The sequence below is a fragment of the Orbicella franksi genome, chromosome 1 (assembly GCF_964199315.1).
Source record: "Orbicella franksi chromosome 1, jaOrbFran1.1, whole genome shotgun sequence".
Taxonomy (NCBI): domain Eukaryota; kingdom Metazoa; phylum Cnidaria; class Anthozoa; order Scleractinia; family Merulinidae; genus Orbicella; species Orbicella franksi.
Window position 1 is genome coordinate 3681331 of NC_138145.1, and position 21977 is coordinate 3703307.

At 38.1% G+C, this 21977-nt stretch overlaps 3 protein-coding genes across 5 annotated transcripts; 2 read left to right on the forward strand and 1 right to left on the reverse strand.

Moving 5' to 3' along the window:
- The first annotated feature begins 879 nt into the window (after positions 1-879).
- On the forward strand, positions 880-8346 carry LOC145485885 (uncharacterized). Of its 2 annotated transcripts, none has more exons than XM_081464547.1 (3): positions 880-1105; positions 3249-3765; positions 4888-8346. In XM_081464547.1, the coding sequence occupies exons 2-3, from the start codon at positions 3277-3279 to the stop codon at positions 5857-5859; spliced, it is 1461 nt and encodes a 486-aa protein (XP_081320673.1). In that variant the 5' UTR covers positions 880-1105; positions 3249-3276; the 3' UTR covers positions 5860-8346. The 2 variants fall into 2 exon arrangements, with proteins under 2 accessions (XP_081320673.1, XP_081320666.1); XM_081464540.1 differs by having other exon boundaries at positions 3253-3765; positions 4888-8345.
- A 421-nt stretch (positions 8347-8767) lies between these two features.
- LOC145485899 (uncharacterized) lies at positions 8768-14966 on the forward strand. Of its 2 annotated transcripts, XM_081464567.1 has the most exons (3): positions 8768-9133; positions 11364-11879; positions 12415-14966. In XM_081464567.1, the coding sequence occupies exons 2-3, from the start codon at positions 11409-11411 to the stop codon at positions 13273-13275; spliced, it is 1332 nt and encodes a 443-aa protein (XP_081320693.1). In that variant the 5' UTR covers positions 8768-9133; positions 11364-11408; the 3' UTR covers positions 13276-14966. The 2 variants fall into 2 exon arrangements, with proteins under 2 accessions (XP_081320693.1, XP_081320685.1); XM_081464559.1 differs by lacking the exon at positions 8768-9133 and having other exon boundaries at positions 10911-11879.
- An 833-nt stretch (positions 14967-15799) lies between these two features.
- On the reverse strand, positions 15800-20595 carry LOC145464878 (14 kDa phosphohistidine phosphatase-like). The gene is made up of 4 exons (XM_081448681.1): positions 20550-20595; positions 19786-20010; positions 18103-18227; positions 15800-15961 (listed from the first exon to the last, which is right to left on the reverse strand). Exons 1-4 carry the CDS (start codon positions 20593-20595, stop codon positions 15866-15868), a joined length of 492 nt encoding a protein of 163 aa, XP_081304807.1. The 3' UTR covers positions 15800-15865.
- Positions 20596-21977: the final 1382 nt, after the last annotated feature.

The window sequence follows — 21977 nt, forward strand, 5'->3', positions numbered from 1 at the left end:
AGCTATAGCTGAATGTGATGTTTCTAATATGGATCTCTTTCTTGTTTTGTCTGGCATGGTTCTCCCAGCAGGCACGAAAATCCAATGGCGCAAGTCTCTATCGAACTGGAGAGCTCTAAATATTGCATTTGTTTTTATGATTGGCCATTTTCGATGTATTAAAATCCTAACTTGGCTCTTGGGCTTTGGGGAATAAAACGAAAGAAATCACATCGAGTTTGAGGGGAAAATAATTAATTTCTTTTGTTTTATTCCCACAAACCTCGGAACCATGTTAGAATTTTAATGTATGGAAAATGGTTTATTATACAGGGACCGCGGAGACCATTTTAAAGTGGTAGAGCTAAAAATCCTGCCAATACAAACAAACGTTAAGGTCAGTGTAGACGCGTTTTATCACTTTCTAGTAGTAAAATCCATATTTTATCCATGTCATCTGGAGCCCTAGAAAATAAATCCCAGCAGTGTAAAAGTGTTAGGGCTATAACCCTACCAGCCCCTTCGCCTCCGCGGTCCCTTTATAAGTAACACGTGATTTCCTCAAGCACACGAGTGGTCATATGAAAACTCTAGCACTTAACGATTAACACTACTCGTAACAAAATTTAAAACGTTCTCTGGCTAAAAATGTAGTGTAAATCCCAAATTTCACTAGCTTTATTTCATACGACCGCCTTAACTGGATAAAAATTTCATGAACAAATAATGGCAAATGTTTTCTGGGTTTTATTTTTCAAACTAAAACAGTCATTTTTTTTGTTTGTTTTTAATTTCGGGGTAAAATTTATAGACGACGCAAGCACAATCAACCAAGCAAACAAAACATTAAGGTAGCACACACACCAAAAGTCTATAAATCTCGAAGATATTTTTTGCTTCTCCAACGTTCGCGATGCGTGACTTTCGTGATCGCGTGACACCATCTTTTTAATGACGTCCTGCTTTTTTAATCGATGTTTCGTGGAATTTTGTCGAGATCAATTATTCAAACATGATCACTGACCCGTGTGCTTCTTCGGCTGTACTGCCACAACGTAAAACTTGAAATCTTGCTCGGCTTCTAAGGAATCGCCAGGAAACGTCGAGTCTGAACTTCGCTCTAGAGGTAATTTTGTTTGAACTCCTTTCTTGTATGAAAAAAATATGTATGTAGTCCATGGGATTGGCCAGGCGCGTCTGCAATCGCGTTGTTCATGGTCCAACGTCAAATATTTCTACTGACCTTAATAAAAGAACTCCGTTCTAGCTAAGCTCAAACATCCTCAAAACTAGTCTGATTAGGGCTATGGCTGTGTTGAATGTTGGGTTACGGTTGTACCGTGCCTGGTTGGCCAAAATTGTGGCGTGATTCGAGAAACTGTTAACATTTCAGATATTTCAGTGGTGTTTCAGTCGTGAAATGTGTATTTGGTAGCCTGTGGGCAGTGATTCGTGATTTCGTCAGATAAGTATTTGTGCAAATCAAATCTTTAGCAATGCCAGGTCATGATTTGAAGATTATCAAAGGCTGTCTAAACTACAGTGTTTAGCAAGAAAAGAATCCTGCCTTTCGGTACATGAATGCATGACTTTATTCGAATCATTAAATGTTACGCATACCTTATACGCAAAGCCATATTCACAAAAGGGAAGTAAATTTCGGCGGCCTTGACCTTTTGATTTCAGAGTGAGTAACTGAATTCTTTATTTCCCATTTTCTTATCCGTACATTTTATTTGTTTATGGAAGGAGGACTAGAGAGACCTATGCTGGCTTTTACAAGGGAGCTCGTTCCCCATTTTCTTTCTTGCTAATTATGCTTCGCATTCCGTATCAGGGTTGGTTTTCAATACAAACTAAACAAGATAAGGTACAATTTTAAAACGTTAATTGACTTGATTTTTGATTGACTCAGGCCCAGTTCAGACGTCGTGCTTCTGCCGTGCCGAACTAAATTGCAATTTGGTTCGACTGTAGCACGGCAGGAAATCAACTCTGATTCAGACGTCGTGCCAGAGTCGAATCAAATCCAGGGTTTACTGAAGCCTCGTAACAATTCTCCTCCTAACTCCCGGAGGGAACGAAATCTCGCCAAAACACATTGACATAATTTATGAATTTAGTTTGGCGCGACAGAAACACGACGTTTGAATCGCTGCCGTGCCAGAGTCGTGTAGCACGGCAGAGCTTGTCGAACTTAATTGCTTGCCGAACTTAATTCAAAAGTTTGATTCAGACGCCGTGCTTCTGCCATGCTTTTGTCGAACTTAATTCCTGAATTTAGTTCGGCACGGTAGAAGCACGACGTCTGAACTGGGACTCAGTTATTTACAGTCGACGGCGTAAAAATTTCCAACCTTCCCTCGACCCTTCCTCGCCGTCAACCTTTCAAAAACCCAACATCTGGCCCTTTTTTCACCTTGCTAAAGCTCTTTCTTTTCTTACTCCAGTACTGGTCTTATTTGTTCTCACATCTGAGAATCTGGCGATTACAACCTATTAAACAAAATTCATACACTCCCAGGAATTGAATTCTTCTCTCGATCTTCTTTTGTGTGAGTTCAACAAAAAAAGTCAGTTCCAATTTCAATAAAAAAAGGAAAATGACATTATTTTAGTCAATGCAACTTCACTATAAGTACAAGCATGCAGAAATAAGAAAACGTTCATATGATGCGTGACACCTGTAAACAAACGTAATATAAAAGATTAGAACAGCTCTACAAGAGTCACATCGTGAGGTTAACAATATCTTGGCCCTTCTCCGAATGTGCTGAATGGATTAAAGGTCTGCATCAGGCCGAATGAACCCCATATATACCGGAGCATTAACCAGATACCTGCAGCATTAACCGACTAGTAGGAGTATTAGTAACTTCCCCCTGTATGCCATGCCACTCCATTACAAAGTTACACTATGACAATGATGTGCTAGCTTCTTCTGTAAACATTTTCTGTATTTTCTTTTGAAAATATTAAACCACCCTCTCATATACGCATTTCTCAAGTCCTCGTGTTTCCTTATTGCTTTTCGTTTTGGTTGTTTGTTTGAGTTTCCTACTCTCACACTGCAGAGGACTTCATGGTGAACAAGCTCTAAGTCCTAAGTCTCTTGGTCAGTGCTACTGCGTATTTAGATCTATTTGATTTCACTGTTTAGTTTCCTGTTTCAGTGTCAAATCAAATGATCAGATTTTTTTGCTGAAACTTGTAATTTGTCAGTCCAACAAATTATAAAATTTACAAGATTTGTTTTTCATTTGTCCTAGAAAGGCAACTGCAAAAGAAAGTTCAAACATGTCTTCCCGAACTCGCTGGTTCAAAGTTCTACTTGCTTTGATCCAAGCAGTGCTGATCTTTACTCCGCACAATGTGAAAGCAGATTTCAGTGAGAGTTGTGTCAACTCCACCACGTCAACTTCCTGCATCCATACCTATGAACAGCTCTATAACAGCTTGGCAAAGTCACAAAATAGCTTCAACATTGAATCAGCTTTATATCCAGCCAAAAGACCGTCCTCAGTGCTCGTGCGTGTTAGTATATATGGTCCCACCAACAGCACAAAATCTCCCCAACCTTATGCAAAGTACCTCTGGAGCATATCATGTCTGTACGCCGCCATTCCAGCCACACTATTGGAGGTTTTGTCTCTTGGATCCATTCTTGTAGCCCCCCGGACACAAGACCTCGCCATCCAAATTCCACCTTTCTGTTGCAATGTGTCAGACAAGGACAGCGACAGAGGATCGATTATAAAAGGAATGATTGAAAGCATTCTAGCGGCTGTAAGTGCATCAGAACTTAACTGTATAACGCAGTTATTCGGTTTGTAGTATACACGATCCCAGCAGCTGTGCTCATTAGTAGTAGGACTTTTATTAGTAGTAGGACTTTATTTAAGTGTCGAGGTGTTTAGCTTTGGACAAACTAATTGGGGGCACTAATAAAATATTAAGTGTATACATTAAAATTAGGACCGTTTACACAAACACAAGTAGAAAAATCTAAAAGGTAAAAATTTCTAGCTAATTATTACACGTGTATGCTAACTGAGGACACTAACAGAATCTTAAGTGGATAAAAAATAATAATAGAATAATAACAATAATAATGATAATAATAATAATAGGGTATTTATACAAATAAAGGTAAAAAAGATCTAAAAGGTAAAATTCTTAAAGTATATCAAAACTAATTTATTACACGTGTATTCCTAATATAATTAAGCTTAAAAAGTTAATCCAGCGTCTAATAAAGTCAAAAACATAAATCACATTTCTGCAGTCTTCTAAAAGGAGAGTTAGTTCTTTTTTCTTGATGTTATGTTTAAAACTGTTCAGTGTTAGACTCTCTCTATCCGATAGGTTTAGTTTGCTCCATAAGACGGGTCCGAGGTAGCGTATAGCAACGAGTGTTTCCCGTATCGTACATTATTCCATCGTGTTTTGTAACGTCCGGTTCAGTTCAACAAGCTCTAACAAAAATGACCTCCATCTACATAATAATCCATCTCGTTCTGCACGATCTTTCACAAGCGCAGGATTGTTGAGGAAAATCAGGATCCAGTAAGGGATCCGACAAGTCTAAAGAAACACGTATATTCACTTTCCATCGGGAATTGCTTAAGGACATTAATAATGTACACGTGTGTACTAGCAGAATTAGCGATTCTCATAAAGTCCTCAATTCAAAATATTTGAAGATTCTTGTGTTCTCTTCGAGAGTCTCTGGTGTAACTTTGTAGGCGGCGAATTCCTCGACTGTGAAAAATGATAGAAAAATGCCGTGTCAATATCCATCAGAATTCTATAATCTTGTCTCTTGTGTTATCACACAGCACATTTGAAATTTTCCTCTCTATCTTTCTGTTCCTACGAAAGTCATTGAAAGTGTTCCCTGTCTTGCAGCTTCAAGATCTGGCCGTTAAACCAGCAATACGGGATCCTACCCTGAACACAGCTGAGTGTGTCATAGAGGGCCACAAGACAGACATATCTACTACAGGACCTATTCGTCGTATCTTTATCACAATAATTTTATGGTCCCCTGTTGGTTTTACTTTTGTAAGTTGTCCTTTGTTAGCGATCATTTTTGAGAATTATCGGAAAGTGGCAGAACAGCAAAACAACGATAACACAGGCAGTGAAATTCGTCAAACAAATGAAAGAGAACACCGAGAAAGAAAAGAAAAAAAGAAGAAATTTGCGCAGGTCGTATGCAATTTATGTTGTTTGCTGGCAGTAACAGGTCTCATAATATTATCGGTTGCTTTTGTTTTTTCAATTTGTTACTGCGTTAAGGGTGAATTACGCTGGGATGTCCCCTGGATTCCTTTATTGATCTTAATTGAAAGTATTGCAGTCTCTATGTGCAGAAAAAAATGTCTAGCTGAAATCAAATGTTGGTCAGTACGTTTCACGATATGTGCGTCCGTAACTAGTTACCTAGCATGCTGGCTGCTAATTGGTATAATGATTAATCCAACATGGGGTTTGACTGTCACATTGCTGCTCGTTTTTTTCCTGGCTGCTGTCACGTTTGCACGGTATAAATATCTTATTGCATCTGAGAACAAGGGTCAGGTAGCTCTCTCGTGCGTGTGTTTTATTTTTGCTGTCATTTTTCTGATTCCAGTAGTAGTTATGGCTGGACAGACATATTATGGCAGGGAAACTGCAGATGAAACATTGAAGACGGTGTTGTTGTCTGTTATCGGTGCTCTGCTCTCTTGGTTGTCCTGGAAGAAATATTTATTAGAGCCTGCAGGTGATTCACCTAATGCTCCAAATGATCAATCAAGCAATCAATCACAAAACGATACGGAAATGCAGCCGCTGCAGAGCAGCCTCTCCCAGCAGATCAATCCAGTTCAAATTTGAATGAATAATCAAATGGTGACGACTGAAATTAGGAAATAATTTCAGGCGCGTTTTGTCAAAATTTTAATCATTACCCGAACCTTTAGGAGAGGGAAATGGTTTGAATTTTGACACAACGAAAGTGAAATTATTTCTTAATTTCACGATTATACTATTTGATTACCTGTTAATATCATGGGTGACAAACTGCACTTACAATAGTTAAGTTAGTTTTTGACTTGTTTATTGTATCGAGAAATTTCGCGCCAAACGTTGCCAATGAAATTTTGTAATTTCACATATGAAATATAGATTAACGCTGAAGTTTCGCGACAAATTAATCAGTAATTTATCACCCATGATATTAAAAAAGAAAAGTTGTTTATCAGGTATGTGAACACATGCAAACGTTAGGGACATAGTTACTAACTGAACTGCCAATTAGATTTTTTATGAGGTGATAGTTGGCGAGGCCGAAGGATGCATGTTTATGACCATGCAGGGGTCCATTTCTCGAAGGTCCCAACAAAGTTTTCCCACCCGGAAAGCCAAAGCAAAATCTCAAACCTTATGATTACAGAGCTGTTTTATTAACATATTCTTGATATGAACAGAGGTCCCCTCCCTACAAGACGTTTCAGGCGTATACACTTCTCTGTTTATAGATACAGATTAACTAACACTACCTTTGCAGGCCCGAAAAGTTTCCGAGCCTTTCGAGAAACGGGCCCAGGGCCGGACTATCCCTGAAGTCAAGTTGTTTAAGTCAGTCGCGCTCGTTTCAGCCTGCGAAAACAGCCGTCCTTCTTCGCTCCAGGACCGAGTGACGAAACGCCACTCGAGCCGGAAGCGATGAAGGACGGCTTTTTTCGCAGGCTACGCTTGTTTCCTGGCGTTCTAAATTAGCTGGTTTAGTATTCATTAGTATTAAATTGGCGAAATGTATCTATATATAATCATATGTTTACCTCGACTTGAATTTTTGTGAATTTTAGAATTGTTAGAACATTAGAATTTTAATATTTTAGAATTTGTCCTTTTTTGTAATTAATGATTATGTTGTCACCCGGTAGCTAAGACTGTGTGGCTATAGTTAGTTAAGTTGGTTGCACCATACGCAGTCTCCTGAGGAACTACATATTGACCCTTAGTATCCTTATCTATTCTTGTATTCTACGCCCTCGGAAAACTGTTCCCTTCTAGGAACAGATAATGTCCACGGACAAATATCTGAGCATATTTTCTCGCCAAATGAACGCTGTGTTTATTATCCTTCAAATATTTTTCGCAACACGCGCAGTTTTGAAAATTGGGAAATATCACTCGGATATTTCCCAGTTTTAGCTGAGGCATGAGATCAAAACTCTTATCCAAGATCGAATCCAGACCCAAATACTGGGTGATTATTTTAGCAATTACCCCTCCTGTGTCTGATCGTCCAGCGGAGCCGCAAGTAGGGTTCCGTTTCGTTTTTGTTTCCTTCACAGTACACGCGTATACACTGTATATAATCAGCACCCTGAAATTTCCTATGTTAGTAATGCAGCAAAAGATTAAGTTGGTAACCAGTGAAAGCACAGGCGATTATCAGACGGCGGTCCATGATCTCCCGGAACTCTCCAATCCAATAACTGAGGAGTTGTAACTGACAGCTGCAATCAGTGACGAAAGTGTTGGGAAGGCGATCTATTTTCCTCCTTCCCTCCCTTCTTTTTCAATGTTGTGCCTCAGGATTCGGTTAACTCTTAGACCTCCATATGGGTGTAAGAGGAGACTGTAGTGTAATGATTATTATAGCAACACCGTTATGCTATTATGCTGGTCACTCCTTACTGCAATATTGTGAAACCACTGCATGAGGTAAAAGTGCTAGTCCTGTGTGAAAGTAGGCTGAACTAGATATAGAGAATGATTATGAGGAATAAAGTAGATTAGACAAGTAGCATGAAAGAGAGTACTTCTCTGTCTCAGAAACGTAATATGTCCTAAATGACTACACAAAAACCTCATGCGTGGCGTTACTTCAGTCTAAATTTAAAATATATTACAAAAAATAGCGACTTTTGTGATCGGTTGTAGCATACGATCGTAGACAAAATGCTGTATTATTTAAAACACTATTAAATTACATCGGAGTATAAAGCAAGCTCTTCTTACTGCAGAAAAACAAAAGGATGACATCTCGCAGTAAACACATGCACGCATTGCGTGCCTATTTTTCCCCGTTCTACAGATGACTGAACAATGAAAATGATAATTCTGATTGGTTTCCTTAGCGGTCCGAATTTTGCAATACGGACCCCTAAGATGGACCGCTCAAGAAATAATTTCGGCGAGTTGCTTTTTCAATTCATTGCACAAAATAAACAGTTTTTTGGTCCTTCATGTTTGGAGGACAATTTCATTTAAATGTTCACAAAAGAGACACGAGAAACGTAAACAACTGATCACCTTCCGCGCGGGCGTTTACCGAGTATGGGATCGCGGAGACTCATCAGTTTGGCAGCAGATTAAAAAAAAACCTTGTTAACTAAAATACGAAAATATTGACTATTTTCTTTTAAAAATATTCATTTCACGAAAGTGCCAAAAAGCCTGATGAAAAAGAGGTTGACGAGCAAGGTTTGGCAGATTTAAGTTCAACTCATCGCCGTTCGCAAGCAAATATCGGCTAGTACAAACCAGTTACATTGAACTAATTAAATTGTTTGTTTGCCCCGGTCGTGTGTTCAAACCGCACTGCATTCGGTCCGTAATCACGACCTCAGGCTCCCGTACAGACCTCCTGCTCGAAATTTTTTAATATTTCAGGATTGTTTAATTTTAACATCGAATGCAGACCACTAATCTTTGATTACTGCTAGTACACTGGCACAGCCTCTCTTGCCATACTTTCTTTTTGATCTTTGTACCAAGACCGAGAAATCTTTTTCCTTCTCTTTCTCCAAACGGAAGTGAAAGAGGTCTGCCGAGGGGTGTTTTGTTGGGAGGCTGGGTCGAGTCAGGCAAAGTAACGCTGTAACGCGCCTCACTGAGTTATCTTTGCGGCAGGCTTTCCTTGCGACAGAAGCTGTCTTCATTCTATCTTGTACCGTTATGGCTTCATCGTCATTTCAAAAAGGATACATTTCAACCGGCCAAAGAGACATAAATGACTTCCTGCCGCTTTCTTGGAAATATAAGGGTTAAATATTCGACCTCGAGCTCGGCAACTATTGTTGAGGCAAACGTCAAGATGACTGCTTTTCTTAGCTAACTAGCCGGCGTGCCGACGTCACACTGTTTCCTTGGCCAGGTAAGCATAGTTTATTAAAATTTAATACTTCCACGTGTCAAAACGCCGTGAATTGTGTGGCATCAACCCTGTAATTACCGTAGATAGCGTCTCCCTGTTTACAAGGAAGTAGGGTAACCCATAGCTACCCTGTAAACAGGGCTTGTTAGCTGTTCTTTGTATCTACCAATCCTTCATACTATGCGATTGATCAGCAGGGCATAACTCAAGCTTACATACATATATGATGCTTACAGATCTCAGTACATAAAGTTTAAATTTCTTCTTTACAGTTTATTGTGTTCGTATGTCGACGAATTAATGCATTCTGTGTGCGGCAAAGCGGGAGCATAAATATTATTTGCTCTCGTGACACTTGCCTTCTCCCGGGAAATGGAATACTGGATGCATTAAGCGGCACACGAAAGGTTGTAAGCTTGAAAATAAAGTTAGCAAGTTGATGTGCAGTACAGTGACCAGTTCTTGTTTGCGCCTCGGGTGTACCGTAAACTGCTGCCTATAATCCCTGGGCTTTAATACAACTTCGTAAGGGCTTTTAGATGGGCTTATATATGGAGGGGCTTATATCCGAGGGGGCTTATAACTGGAATAAAAAACCGTTTCGAAACGAGCTATAGCTGCACATGTTGATGCAAATAGGTTTTTCGTTTACTGGTAATTGAGCTTTAAAACATCATAATAAAATGAATTGATTTCAAAACAAGGAACGCTAAAGGGGGGCTTATAACCGGAGGTATCTTTGGTATTTTAGTTTACGGGTAGATGGGTCTATAACCAGGGGCACTTGTAAGTGGGGGGCTTATATCATGGTATGCATAATGAAACAATAACATTGGATCTGGTTTTCGCATGATAGTGAGAATTATTTAAATGGCCTTGATAATCCTTGCTATTATGCTAGACTTCATCCAATTTAATTGTTAAATATTTACTAGATTATGAACTTGAGATTTCTTTTTAAACAATGCAGTGTTTCTGTCGAGGAACTATCAGCTGATAGTTGCACTCGGAAATTTGATGTTCTTATTCTCAGACAAACATGCTAGTTTTAAGAACATCAAATTTCCAAGGGGCAACTATCAGACTGACATTTCCAACACATAAACACTCTATTGTCTTTATTGTTCACCACTTAAGTTTTCTTCCATGTGCTAGTTCAAAGATCACATTGAATTATTTTTGGATGAAGCCAAATGGAAAGTCTGAAGAACAAAACAGACAAAAACCCAGTTTAACCTTTGACAACCAAATTTTCAGAAAAAAGCCGTTCTTAACTGTTAAATCTGTTTTTGGGCTGCCATGACACTAAATAGACCTTAGTTTTGCTGAGAAAGCTATTTTTTATCAAAAAAAATAGATTTTCCCCAAGATTAGGTACCAAAATATACAATATTTTAATTTGGTGCATGCACATAAGCCAAAATTTGGACTGAATTTTTTTCTTGCCTCTTTGCTTTCCTTTTTCTTGGCCCTTTTACTCTTCCAACCTTTTGTATTTCATATTCTTTCTGGCTGCCATAAAAAGTTAGGTGTTAATTATGGGTGAAGCCTGGAAATGGGACCTTGTTCAATTATAGGTATAATGGGCCATTTTACCACCATTTTTGCATCAAAACTGATAAATAAATGTTTTTCAATGTGCTATGTCAGAATACCATCGATATCCATTTAAATTAATGATGTCACAATTGGTACAAAAAGCAGACCACTCAGGGCGTGTAAATGTGCCGTTGACAGTCAAAGGGTTAAAATGCAAATCAATCAATCTTTGATCTCTTGTCCTACAAGCCCACAGTTGTTGACAGAAAAGCTTTTACGGATGAGTACTACTATCCATCCGGATATTTACTCAGATGGGCACTATGAGCAGATAGTCTCTCTCTGCCGATGAACACTATCATGTCATGTGATCAATTTACCAATGAGAACTAGAGAAAATTAAGTGGTGAACTATGAAAGGAGATAATTGGTGAGGCCACAGGCCATTTCACCACCCATCTAATGGTAGGAACATGTTAGTAAAACAAAGTTCTGCCACATTTTTATTGTAACTGAGGACAATCTTTCTGCCATTTCTATGTGCCTTTGTCATCATCACTTATCTCATGACTGAGGACGTGTTTTTGAAAGGGTAATTATGAGGTGGTGATATCATATAAAGCCTGAGATTCCCTGTAGTGTACTGTGTTAATTAGTTTTGCATTCATAGAAAACATAACATGTCCCACAGGTATAGTGAATCCAAAGAAACAAGGACATTGGCTTTACACCAGGCATGCCATCTCCACAATTCAATTTGGCTCTTCTGTTCTTCATGAAAGTCATTTTAACATTCCTTCAATGTACTACTGAGGGAACTGTTTTCAACAACTGCATCAATTCCACCATTGTAACAAATTCCTGCAGTGGCATCACCTATGAGCAGGTCTATAACAGTTTAGCAAAGTCAGAGAACAGTTTCAACATTGAATCAGCTTTGTACCCAGCCAAAAAGCCATCCTCAGTTCGTGTGTTTGTGAATGTGTATGGCCCAAACAAAACAGAGAATTCTGTGCCTGCAGCAACATACACTTGGAGCATATCCTGTTTGTACGCTGCTTTTCCTGCCGAGGTCCTTGAAGTTTGGTCTCTCGGGTCCATCATGGTGACAAGGCGCACTCAATGGTTAAAGTTAACAATTTCAATTCTCTGCTGTGACGTGACACAAGGGAAATTAAAAGAACACATTGAGGGAGTACTAGCAGCAGTAAGTATAATTAAATAGTTATTGTAATCAGTATCATTTACATTAAATTTCACTGTTTCTCTAATCTAAAATCAAAGTGTTATTTCACATCAATATTATGCTGATTCATCCTAAAGCCAGGATAAATTCTAGCCTGTGAACAGACTCTCTAGTCGACAATGGGATGAAGAGAGAGCAGGAAGAAAGAGGAAAAAAAGAGAGAAGGGTTGGGGGTTGGGGAGAGGAGAGGAGAGCTCTGCCCCCCATTTTTAGATATATTTTCAATCATTTTATCTTTTTATAATAATATTGTAACACTTGATCGATATGTATTATTATCATATGATTTAAAACATTAGTTATTATTAATATTATTATTAGGGGTCTTTTTTAAAATGTAAATCAAGTATTACATACAGTTTACCTATTGCCAATTATGACAACTCTATTCTCCCTAGAATGCTTATCTATTCGACTAGTAACTTGAATTGCCAGTAGAAATAACTAATTAAGAAATGAAAGAAAATGTCTAATAGATTATTTTCCCTCCCTTCAGCTTCAAGATTTGGCTGTGAATCCCAGTATACGAGATCCACGGCTGAATTCTGCGGAGTGTGTCACAGAAGGCCATAAACCAGACATTTTGGCTACAGGACAAAGTTGGCGCATAGGAATAATTTTGTGTTGTTCTTGTCTCTTTTCCATACTGAGTGGACCATTGTTGGCATCTTATGTAATGAACTACCAAGAAACACGACCAGAGATTGAGAGACAGACAATAGATATTTTATGTGGTGGTTTATTAGTAATATTCCTATCTCTACTTACTTATTGCATTTTTTTGGCATCTAAGTTTCAAAATTTCATTCCTGCAATATATCCATTGATTGCAGTTCTAGGTTTTGTGGTAGGAGGAAGTACACATTGTTCCTGTCCTAAAAAAGTAAAGTGGTACGCTATGCCCTTCTATGTAACATGTGCGAACTTGACTGTTTACCATTTTTGTTGGCTGTTAATTGGTATTATGCTGAATCCAACATGGGGGCTTGCTGTTTTGCTGGTAGTTTGTCTTGTTATTGGTGTCTTCACCTACACGGTCTTCACATATAAATCTTCTGACAGTGATCATGGTTGCCAGTCGCTTTTTTCATGTTTGGCAGCTTTTCTTGCCGTTTGTTTTCTTATTGTTGTGGTGATTCTTGCTGGGCAGTCATATCATGGAAGACAAACTGCAGATGAGGTTTTGAAAGATGGGGTTTTGTATTTAATCTCGGTATCTTTTTCATGGCTGTACTGGAAGCATTGTGCTTCTAAAAATTCATCCCCCACTTCGCGACAGCAGCCAACTCCTCCAGGTAATTCATCTGGCTATGGGTTAGTCACCGTTAATACTACCATGGCAGAGGAACGTTTCTAGCTGATCAGTGTACTTGGCTTGTGAACAATGGCCACTGACTTACTAATAGATAATAAGCTTGAGATTTCTAGGTCATAGTTGGCAGGGCTGAAGGATGCATGCATACAAGTTGTAGACCAGAGTTGGACTTCAAATTCTCCTATTCTCCTTAGTCAAAAGCTAAAGTCAAGTAATATTATAGTCAGTCATAGCCAATAGCCTGGCATTTCTAAATTAGCTGTTGTGATATTTTTACATGTAGTTTTACTTTAATAGCTTGAGCCGGTTACTAGGTTAAATACATCTAGTATTATATGTAATCAGATTTTTAGGTCATCTTACATGTAAATTCTTGTGAATTTTAGAACTTGACCATATTTGTACATAAATATCATTATATACTGGTATGTTGTCACCCTAGTAGTGCAGACTTAGAGTTAGCACAATTTTAAACAATTATCAGTTAGAAACTGATTAAGATAGAATCCTAATTTATTCTTAACTAGTAAATATATATCTAAGCAAATTCGCAACAACATGCCCACTAGGTTTTGGCCTGGTTCGGGCAAAGCCCGAATCCAGGCTAAGCCAGCGACTTTAAACCCAGGGGGGGCTCCATCAAGGCTAGGCTGGGCACATGGCCCAATGCCTGGCCTATCTGCTGGTGGCTTGCTGGGGACCAGCTGTCAAAAGCAGGGGGGAGGGGAAGGTGTCTTTTACTGACACCTCCAACTACAATTGTAGCTAGAATTTGAATTTTCAGTGTTAAATAACCTTGATGTTGACTGTGTTTCTGGGTATTTTACTCAGTTGTTTGACCTTGTTTGAGGCTTCTGTGTTGACATGGCACTCTGCTGGAGTGGTCCATGTCAAGTCCATGTGTGATTGGCCAATCTCCTAGCCGGGGGTGGGGGTGGTCAGAGGACTTCTGGCCGCTGGGACTGTCTTTGAGTCACTGCGGGCATGTTTTTGCGAATTCGGTTAGATATACATGTAGGATTTTTTAGTGTTGGGATCAGACATAAATTACATCCAATCCCTTTTCAATAAAATTTCATTTCCGCCTGGACTTTCCGTGACATGTATTTTACAAGTTGTTGCCATTTTTGTCATCAGCCTGTTGTAAAGAGCCTCCTAAATGCCTCCTACATAATAATAAGCAGAGGCTCTTTGAGGAAGGAAAGATTCCCTTACCGGCACAAAGAACATCTATGTAGTCTACATGTAGACCTCCTTGTCTAGTATCTGAGTCTTGAATCAACTAAAAAATATGAGAAAGATTTTTATACCCAGTGGCACAAGCTACTCAAAAAAAAATTTCGAGTTCTTTGAACAAGACCTTCCATAGAGCAGTCTAGTCTCTGATTAGCTCATCTCCCTTTACTCTGACACTGTAAAGTGCAGGTACGTTGGATGTCCATAACAGCTCCAAAATCTGTATGGCTGTCTGTCACTTGACTGTGTAGTTGTTGATGTATGTCATAGGTGATTCCTATAAAAGTCATGCAGGTAAATGTATTTTATGTTATGTGTAAAGTGCGGAAATTGAAATTGAGTTTGAAATTTCATTAACAAATATTATCATTCAATATATATTTGTAACTAGCAAAACGTTCCTGGCCAGCTAGGGGTCTTTGGTAATGCTCTGTCAGTAGATACATGTATGTCGAGAGTGCATTTATCAATAAAATTAGTGAGGTTTTTGATTCTTACTATTGTAAATAATTTGAAGACTGGTTCTGTGTAAAAAGTTACATGTATGTAGAGAGTGCATTTATTAATTATTATTAATTATTATTAATTATTTATTAATTATTATTAATTATTACTTTACCTTGTAGAATAGTTCTCACTTAATGATTGTGCAGAACTGATGGCTCCCATGAAATAGAGTCAGTATGGGGAACTTATTTTCGTCTTTATTGTCTCCAACACATAGTGTGTTAAGATAGAAAAGAAATTAAAACTGTAGTGAATGTACCATAATGGTACCATATAGCTGCTATTAGTTGTGAAATAGACTTTTAGTGAGTGTCCTTTATAGCTGAACTGTTGACGAGTAATAATTTTGTCAAGAGTTTATCAGTGTGAAGGTTTGTTTACAACTGTCTATAATAATATTTAAAATAGAAATTCATAGACGTAAGCTTAAGGGTAGATCACAGTATCCACCAGGAAAAGCACCATCCAGCAGATAGTGTATATAGTTTGTTTTGTTAAATTAACTTGATAGCGATTTAACAATTGAATAGCATTATTGTCCATGACCACCCCTTGGATGACTATAGCCAATTCTTCATTTGAGCCTTTCAATTGTTTTCTGTTTAAAAGCAATTCAAATCCTGAGCCATATGAAATAAAATGTCACATTAACTCATAGTTGTTTACAACTTCAGAAAGGCTTCTAGAAAGCAACGATACAATCATGTATTTCTCACAATAAAACAGTGACATGACACATGATTGACTGTTTCATCATGTGTATAGGCATCCACAGCTCACTGGTCAAGATCTTGGTGCAGTGACTCAAAAATCCCATGCTGAATGTGCTGTATCTAATAATAAATAAATGTATTCACTAGACTTCTGTTATCATTTCTCAAGTTGGATCCTAGTAACCTTCATTAGAAAATGTTATACTTTGGTAGTCTGGATAGACATTCTTCAGTTTTTCCACTGTCATAGAGTGATCTGCTCGACCAAACCCCTGAAAACAAAAATAATAATAATTTTAGGAATGTGTTATACCCCAAATAAATTTAACGGCAAGGTGAACACAATTAGTTAATTCATCTGAAGCAACTGAATGGTCTACAGGTTTGTCAGAAACAGTCCTGTACCTCTGTTCATGCTACTTCTCTGAAAAGAGACATCTAAGCAGTGAGCTGCAAATTTGTCACTCAGACTGTTAACATTTATTTGTTACTGTTTAACTACACGATAATTCTTTCATATGAAGTGTTTAATGGTCAAAACATTCAAGTCATCAGTTCAGTAACTTCTGTCCCTCTAATACTTAATTTATTTTTCTTTCAGGAGAAGCAGTCATGTGAGTTTTGTGAGCTGCAAAAGAATACCCTGTTCATGCTACTCTAAATCCTGCAGTTTAAGTCTGAAACAAACATTTCCAGTTACATACTTATATTATTATATGTGCACTAGAGCTTTCCAAAATGGTGATGTGTTTATAGTTAAGGATACTGACAAGAGGATACACACTCTATTTATAGTAGCTGTAACCCATCTAAAAGTTAGTTAAGAGAATTGCTTTTTTAAATCTGGGTGTTCTTTTTTTTAACTAATTTTTATTATCATTATTATTATTATTATTATTTATTTATTTATTTATTCATTTATTTAAAGTAACACGTCTTTAACAAATTACACGCGTCACAAATTACAAACAAGAAGATCTGTTAGATCTTATAACTGCGCTTTTAAAATTTAACTGTTTTCTTAGCACTACTGTTTAAAGTTTAAAGTTTGAACTATCCTGAGTGTTGATAAGTTAATAAAGATGGTGAATTTTAAGCTCGGTAATGAAATGTGAAGGTGAATTAATCAACATGACACGAGCGTGGGACAAAGAAAAATTCTGAGTCCCCGACAGGAATCGAACCCATGACCTCCCGAACACCGTGCAGGCGCTCTATCCACTAAGCTATGAGAACTCATGGAGAGCAAGGCCATTTAACTGAGTTCATATATGACAGGTGTCCTACATACTGCTAGGATCAACGATAAAGGTGTGATTTATGGAGTCTGGCTCACCACAGTAGATGCAGTCACTGTCTGTATTTATCCCATATCTGAAGAGTTCTTTCTTTGTAATGACAATCCTATGAATAAATTTGAATTGAAATACTTTCAACTTATTTCCTTTGCATGTTTTTGAAGCCATTTTAAAAACATCTGTCCAATTCTCTGTGTCTATTGAAATATCTCTTTTCCATCTTTCCGGGCCAGTATGAGGTGATTGGTGTTTCTTAGCGAGAAGTAGGCAATAATAGTCTCTTGCCCTATACGTTTCAAAATTGATTTGACTAGTTTCATTCAGTAAAAAAAAATTTCCAGTTTTCTCTATAATGAAAGATCAAATTTTGCCCTAGGACTTGTGCTCTGTTCTTCAAGCTCACAGGAATTGCACTCAAGATTTGACAGAACTGGAGAAAGTTTGTGTTACAATGATATTTAGCTTGAAGTTCTTGAAAAGTTAGGTATTGACCATTTTCATTAAAAAGCTGTTGGATCATGTGTATACCCTTGATAAACCATTCCCTTATAAGTAGCGGTTTCCCATCAACCAAGATTTCTTTGTTATCAAAGAGAATGGTGTCAGTTCCTTGATCATAATTGTACAGATTCTTGATTTCATCAAATGTAATAAGTATGTCTCTATAGAATGTTGGAATGTGCCTTAAATATTTGACATTGTAGTTACATTGAAGCAGGAAATTGAGACCTCCGTGTTTGTTAAAAAAATAGTTCGGTACTACTTTCCAATTGCAGTTATCTCTAAAGAGAAGTCTTTTGATCCATGCAAGTCTGAGCGATTTTATTGTAAGTTTAATGTCAACCATCCGTAAGCCCCCCGTAGAAAGGTCTTGGTACATACTGGTCCGTTTTATTTTGTCCTTCTTATTTTTCCAAAGGAAACGAAACATTTTATCTTTTACCATTGGCACTATTTCCTTAGGGACGTTAACATTTGAAATTGAGTATATTAAGTCAGACAACCCCAAAGTTTTAATTATTAGTACTTTTCCATAGAGTGTTAATCCTCTTGATTTCCATTTTTCTAAAGAAGGAAGTCATCAGTGTACAACAAAAAAAACATGTTTAGCTTACCATGGAGTAGCCATACACAAGGATTTTTTTGTCAATTCTGTCATGTTGTATTCGTCCTCCACCAACACACTCACTTTTCAATCCCAGACTTTCAATTTCAGCCTCAACTTTATCATATATGTCAGCTGAAGGGATATTTAAGCAAAAATGTTATCACCATACACTTGGTTTCTCCAATACAAAGGGTTAGCTACGAATATTAACCTACTGTACTAACCAAGCACAAGGGCTGTACTGGGGAGATATATAGGCCCATTGGGTTGTAGCAGTATGGACTGAGTGCAAGGCTCCTTACGGGTACAAAATAACCAAGGGCCAATGCTCCCCAGCGAGCTAAGTTAGTATCAAGGTAGTTTATTATGTAATATGAAGAAAATGCTTACAGGGCTACGCTCCTTACAGTTGTCAACTTGAGGAAAGTTTTTCATTAGTTTTTGACAACTTTTTGATGGCTTTTTGAGTATCTCTCACTCTTTAATTAGTACTTGCTCTTTAATTAGTATTAGTATGAGTTTCTCTTTTCCCATTTTGTTCTCGATTATTAGTGTTAACTTGCTCTACTGCTACTTAATTTTTTAAATTATGTGTTATGTATGGTATTTTGGTTTAATTTTTTTTTTTTTTTTCTCTACTGACCCATTCTGATATGCATTCCACCTCTCACCCTCCCTCTCTGGCTCTCACGTCACCACTCACTCTCATGGGTAAGGCAGATGACTATTTCAGGTTTGTGGGCTCTTCAACTTCCTCTCCTCCCCTCAGTCTTCTACCCTTCTCTTCCTTCTCAACATATGGACCGCATTGTTGGCTGAAGCCACCCAGGCAACTGGGTTAATACTTACTAACGGCTTAACAGTATGTATTAGATGAATGTTTCTTAGGGTGTGAAATGTCAGCACCTTGTTTACTCTTCTGGATAAAATGATGTTTGAAAATAATGATCTTTTCGGGTAGAGACTGGCAGTGAATTTTGACATAGCTATACCTGCCAACTTTTTTTCAGTAAAATGCGTGAGAGTTTTTGTCTCTTCTGAAGATTTATTGACGGCCTCCTGAAGATTGCCGAAGATTTCCAAAGACTTCCCAAGATTGCCGAAGATTTCTGCCGACTTCTGAAGATTGCCGAAGATTTCCTATTATCGATTAACCATGACAAAGTAAACCGGAAATGTGTCACGTCACACAATCTGAACACGAGTTGGTGTCGCGAACTCAGTACGCGTAACGGAGTGAGCTTGAAGACGCTTTTTTGCTGTACTCACCAACTGTTTTACGCCGAAAAAAAATTAAATTTTTATTTAATCGGTTTTTAAGCAATTACACTTGCTATTGTCAGTTAGGCGTGAGAAATTGGTCTGAGTGCGTGAGATCACAATTTTAGATCCGCACGCGTGAGACTCACCATAATGCGTGAGAGTTGGCAGGTATACATAGCTGAAGAGGGGTGGGTGATAGATTTGAGTCCAGTGTCAGTTGTTTTCTCTAATTAAGATACAGGTTGAGAAAAACCAGCCCGCCTTCGATCTTACCGATGTTACTACACAGTTCATGTAACTCAGCTTAGCAAGGCAATGCATTTCTTGGAGAGAAAATATACAAACCCAATCGAGTGATTAGTGAACCGCCAACAGTCTGCAACATCAACAGAAGTTCAACATTACAGTGATCTGTCACTCAACGTACCGTGGTAATCCGCCCAGTCGAATCCTCTTACTATGTATTTGAAAGCACCACCCGGTGTTTTATCCATCACTTTGATAAGAATGTATTTGAAACGTCCATTAGCATCAATGTCCACATCAGGAACATCGAGGTTCCTTCCGCCATGTTGGCCGTGAATATCGCCTGGGGAGCTGGGTATCCTCGAACCAGGCCCTTGGAAAATTTCCCTCAACAGGCCCTTTGCAGCTGGGGTCACGTGACCAAATGTTTTTAGAAAAATTTTATATTATGGGCTATAACTTAAAGACTGCCAGAAATGGAAAGAGCGCATTGAAAATACCTTACAGGCTAAGTTTGAGGCCCCTGGAATTAAAGAGTAAGTTTATATGACAGTTTGAATTTTCGGAAAATTTAGAGGATTTGTATGTAAAATGTTGCTGGGGAGCAAGGCCTTGCTCTCCAGCAACGTTTTCCATACAAATCTTCTTATTCTTTTAAAAATTCGGACCGTCATGAAATCTCCTTCTTTAATGAAGGGGGCCTCAAACTTGGCCATTTTGATATTTTCCACATGCTTTTTCCATTTCTGGCATTCGTTAAGTTATAGGCCATAATTTTATGAAAAATAGGTCACATGATGGCTTAGCTGCAAAGGGCCTATTGTAAAATCCCACGTAAAGCCCAATTGATTACTGGCGAATCATTGGGGCAACCTGAAAACCTGGGGAGTTACCAGCACTGGACTAGCATCCCGTACTGGCCACCTTATGCTAAAGTAAGAGCACCTTGACCTCTGAGCCAGCGGCAGCTGAGCTTAAAATGCTCTACCATTACTGGTACTTCAAATCAATGGCAAGTGAACCTCAGAGAACTAAGGGAGCACATAGTAATTACAATGACCCAGTGCCAAACACAAAATAGCTCATGGATGCACTGGGCATCTATGATTGCTTCTTTCTTCACTTCTGTTCACTTGACCACAATATCAAGAAGAAACAACCTCTCCCAAGAAAATTACAGTGGTTTGAAGAAAATTAGACAGATGCTACAAGATTAGCCCCTAAAGAGTCAATTTTGCTGATAAGAACAAACAGAATAAATTATTTATGTTCCTTCTCATATGTTCCTTTACAATTCCCCTATTATGCCATATTATTACCAAGTAAGGTCATGCAAAATGCTACCAGTAGATGCTACTATAGTATATATTAGTCTCTCGGTTGTATTTGGTTTTATTCCAAGCAGTCAAGCAGTCTAGAAGGTCACCGCTTTAGTTTAAAAGTCTTTGTTTAGTCCAGTGGGTCCTAATTTCTGTGTCTTCATTGTGAAAACACCCTTTGAGGATAGAATAACCCTTTTATAACAAATTATTCAAAAAGCTGGGTAGCTGTCAACAAAAAGACTACCCTACCTCATTGCTTCATTTATCATATTATTTCAATCTATATCTTTCTTCAAAACTGGTATCAGATTTAATAATCAAAACTTTTTTGGACAGACTTAAGCCTTGTATATACAAATACACTCTTTGTTGTTGTATCACATATATAATTCTTTGGTCATTTGTCCATTCTTTCCTCAGCACAAATTTAAGTTGGATAACATTCTAAATTTAGTTTATTCCCACTGTGCTGATAAATTTGTCTCTCTGTCAGAATGAGCAGACACACTCTTGTCATCAGTATCCTCTGAGTACTGCAAGGTCTTTCTTAAAAATGGAATTTGAATGTTTTCAGCATGGAACATTTGTCTTTGCTCATTGGGAAATGCACCATCAACCAGTTGAATAGCGTCGTCAATCAAATCAAAAACCAACGATTCCATGAAGCACTGAACGTGCACATCACAATGCCCATCAAAAGTCCAAGTAAGTTGCTTCATTGTCTGTAAAGCAGCAGGAGTTCTTTCATCATCCCGCTTGTCAACATGTATCCATTTCTGAAAGGCTTTCCATGTTCTAATACGTTGTTCTTTATTGTTCTCATCTCTTACTTGTAACAAAATTGCTGAATTGGACCTTCTGGCATACAGTAACACTTGCAGCCCCTTGCATGTACTTGTGACTTGTACTTTGGATGTATATTTTGTAGGAGGGATCTGGCCTTTCTTAAACCTAAGATGGCAACCCACCCACCCATCCTCAGTCTCTACTATGACTTCATTTCCTGTTGTCATGGAAACTGCAGTTAAAGTGCTATTTACATTGGTCACAA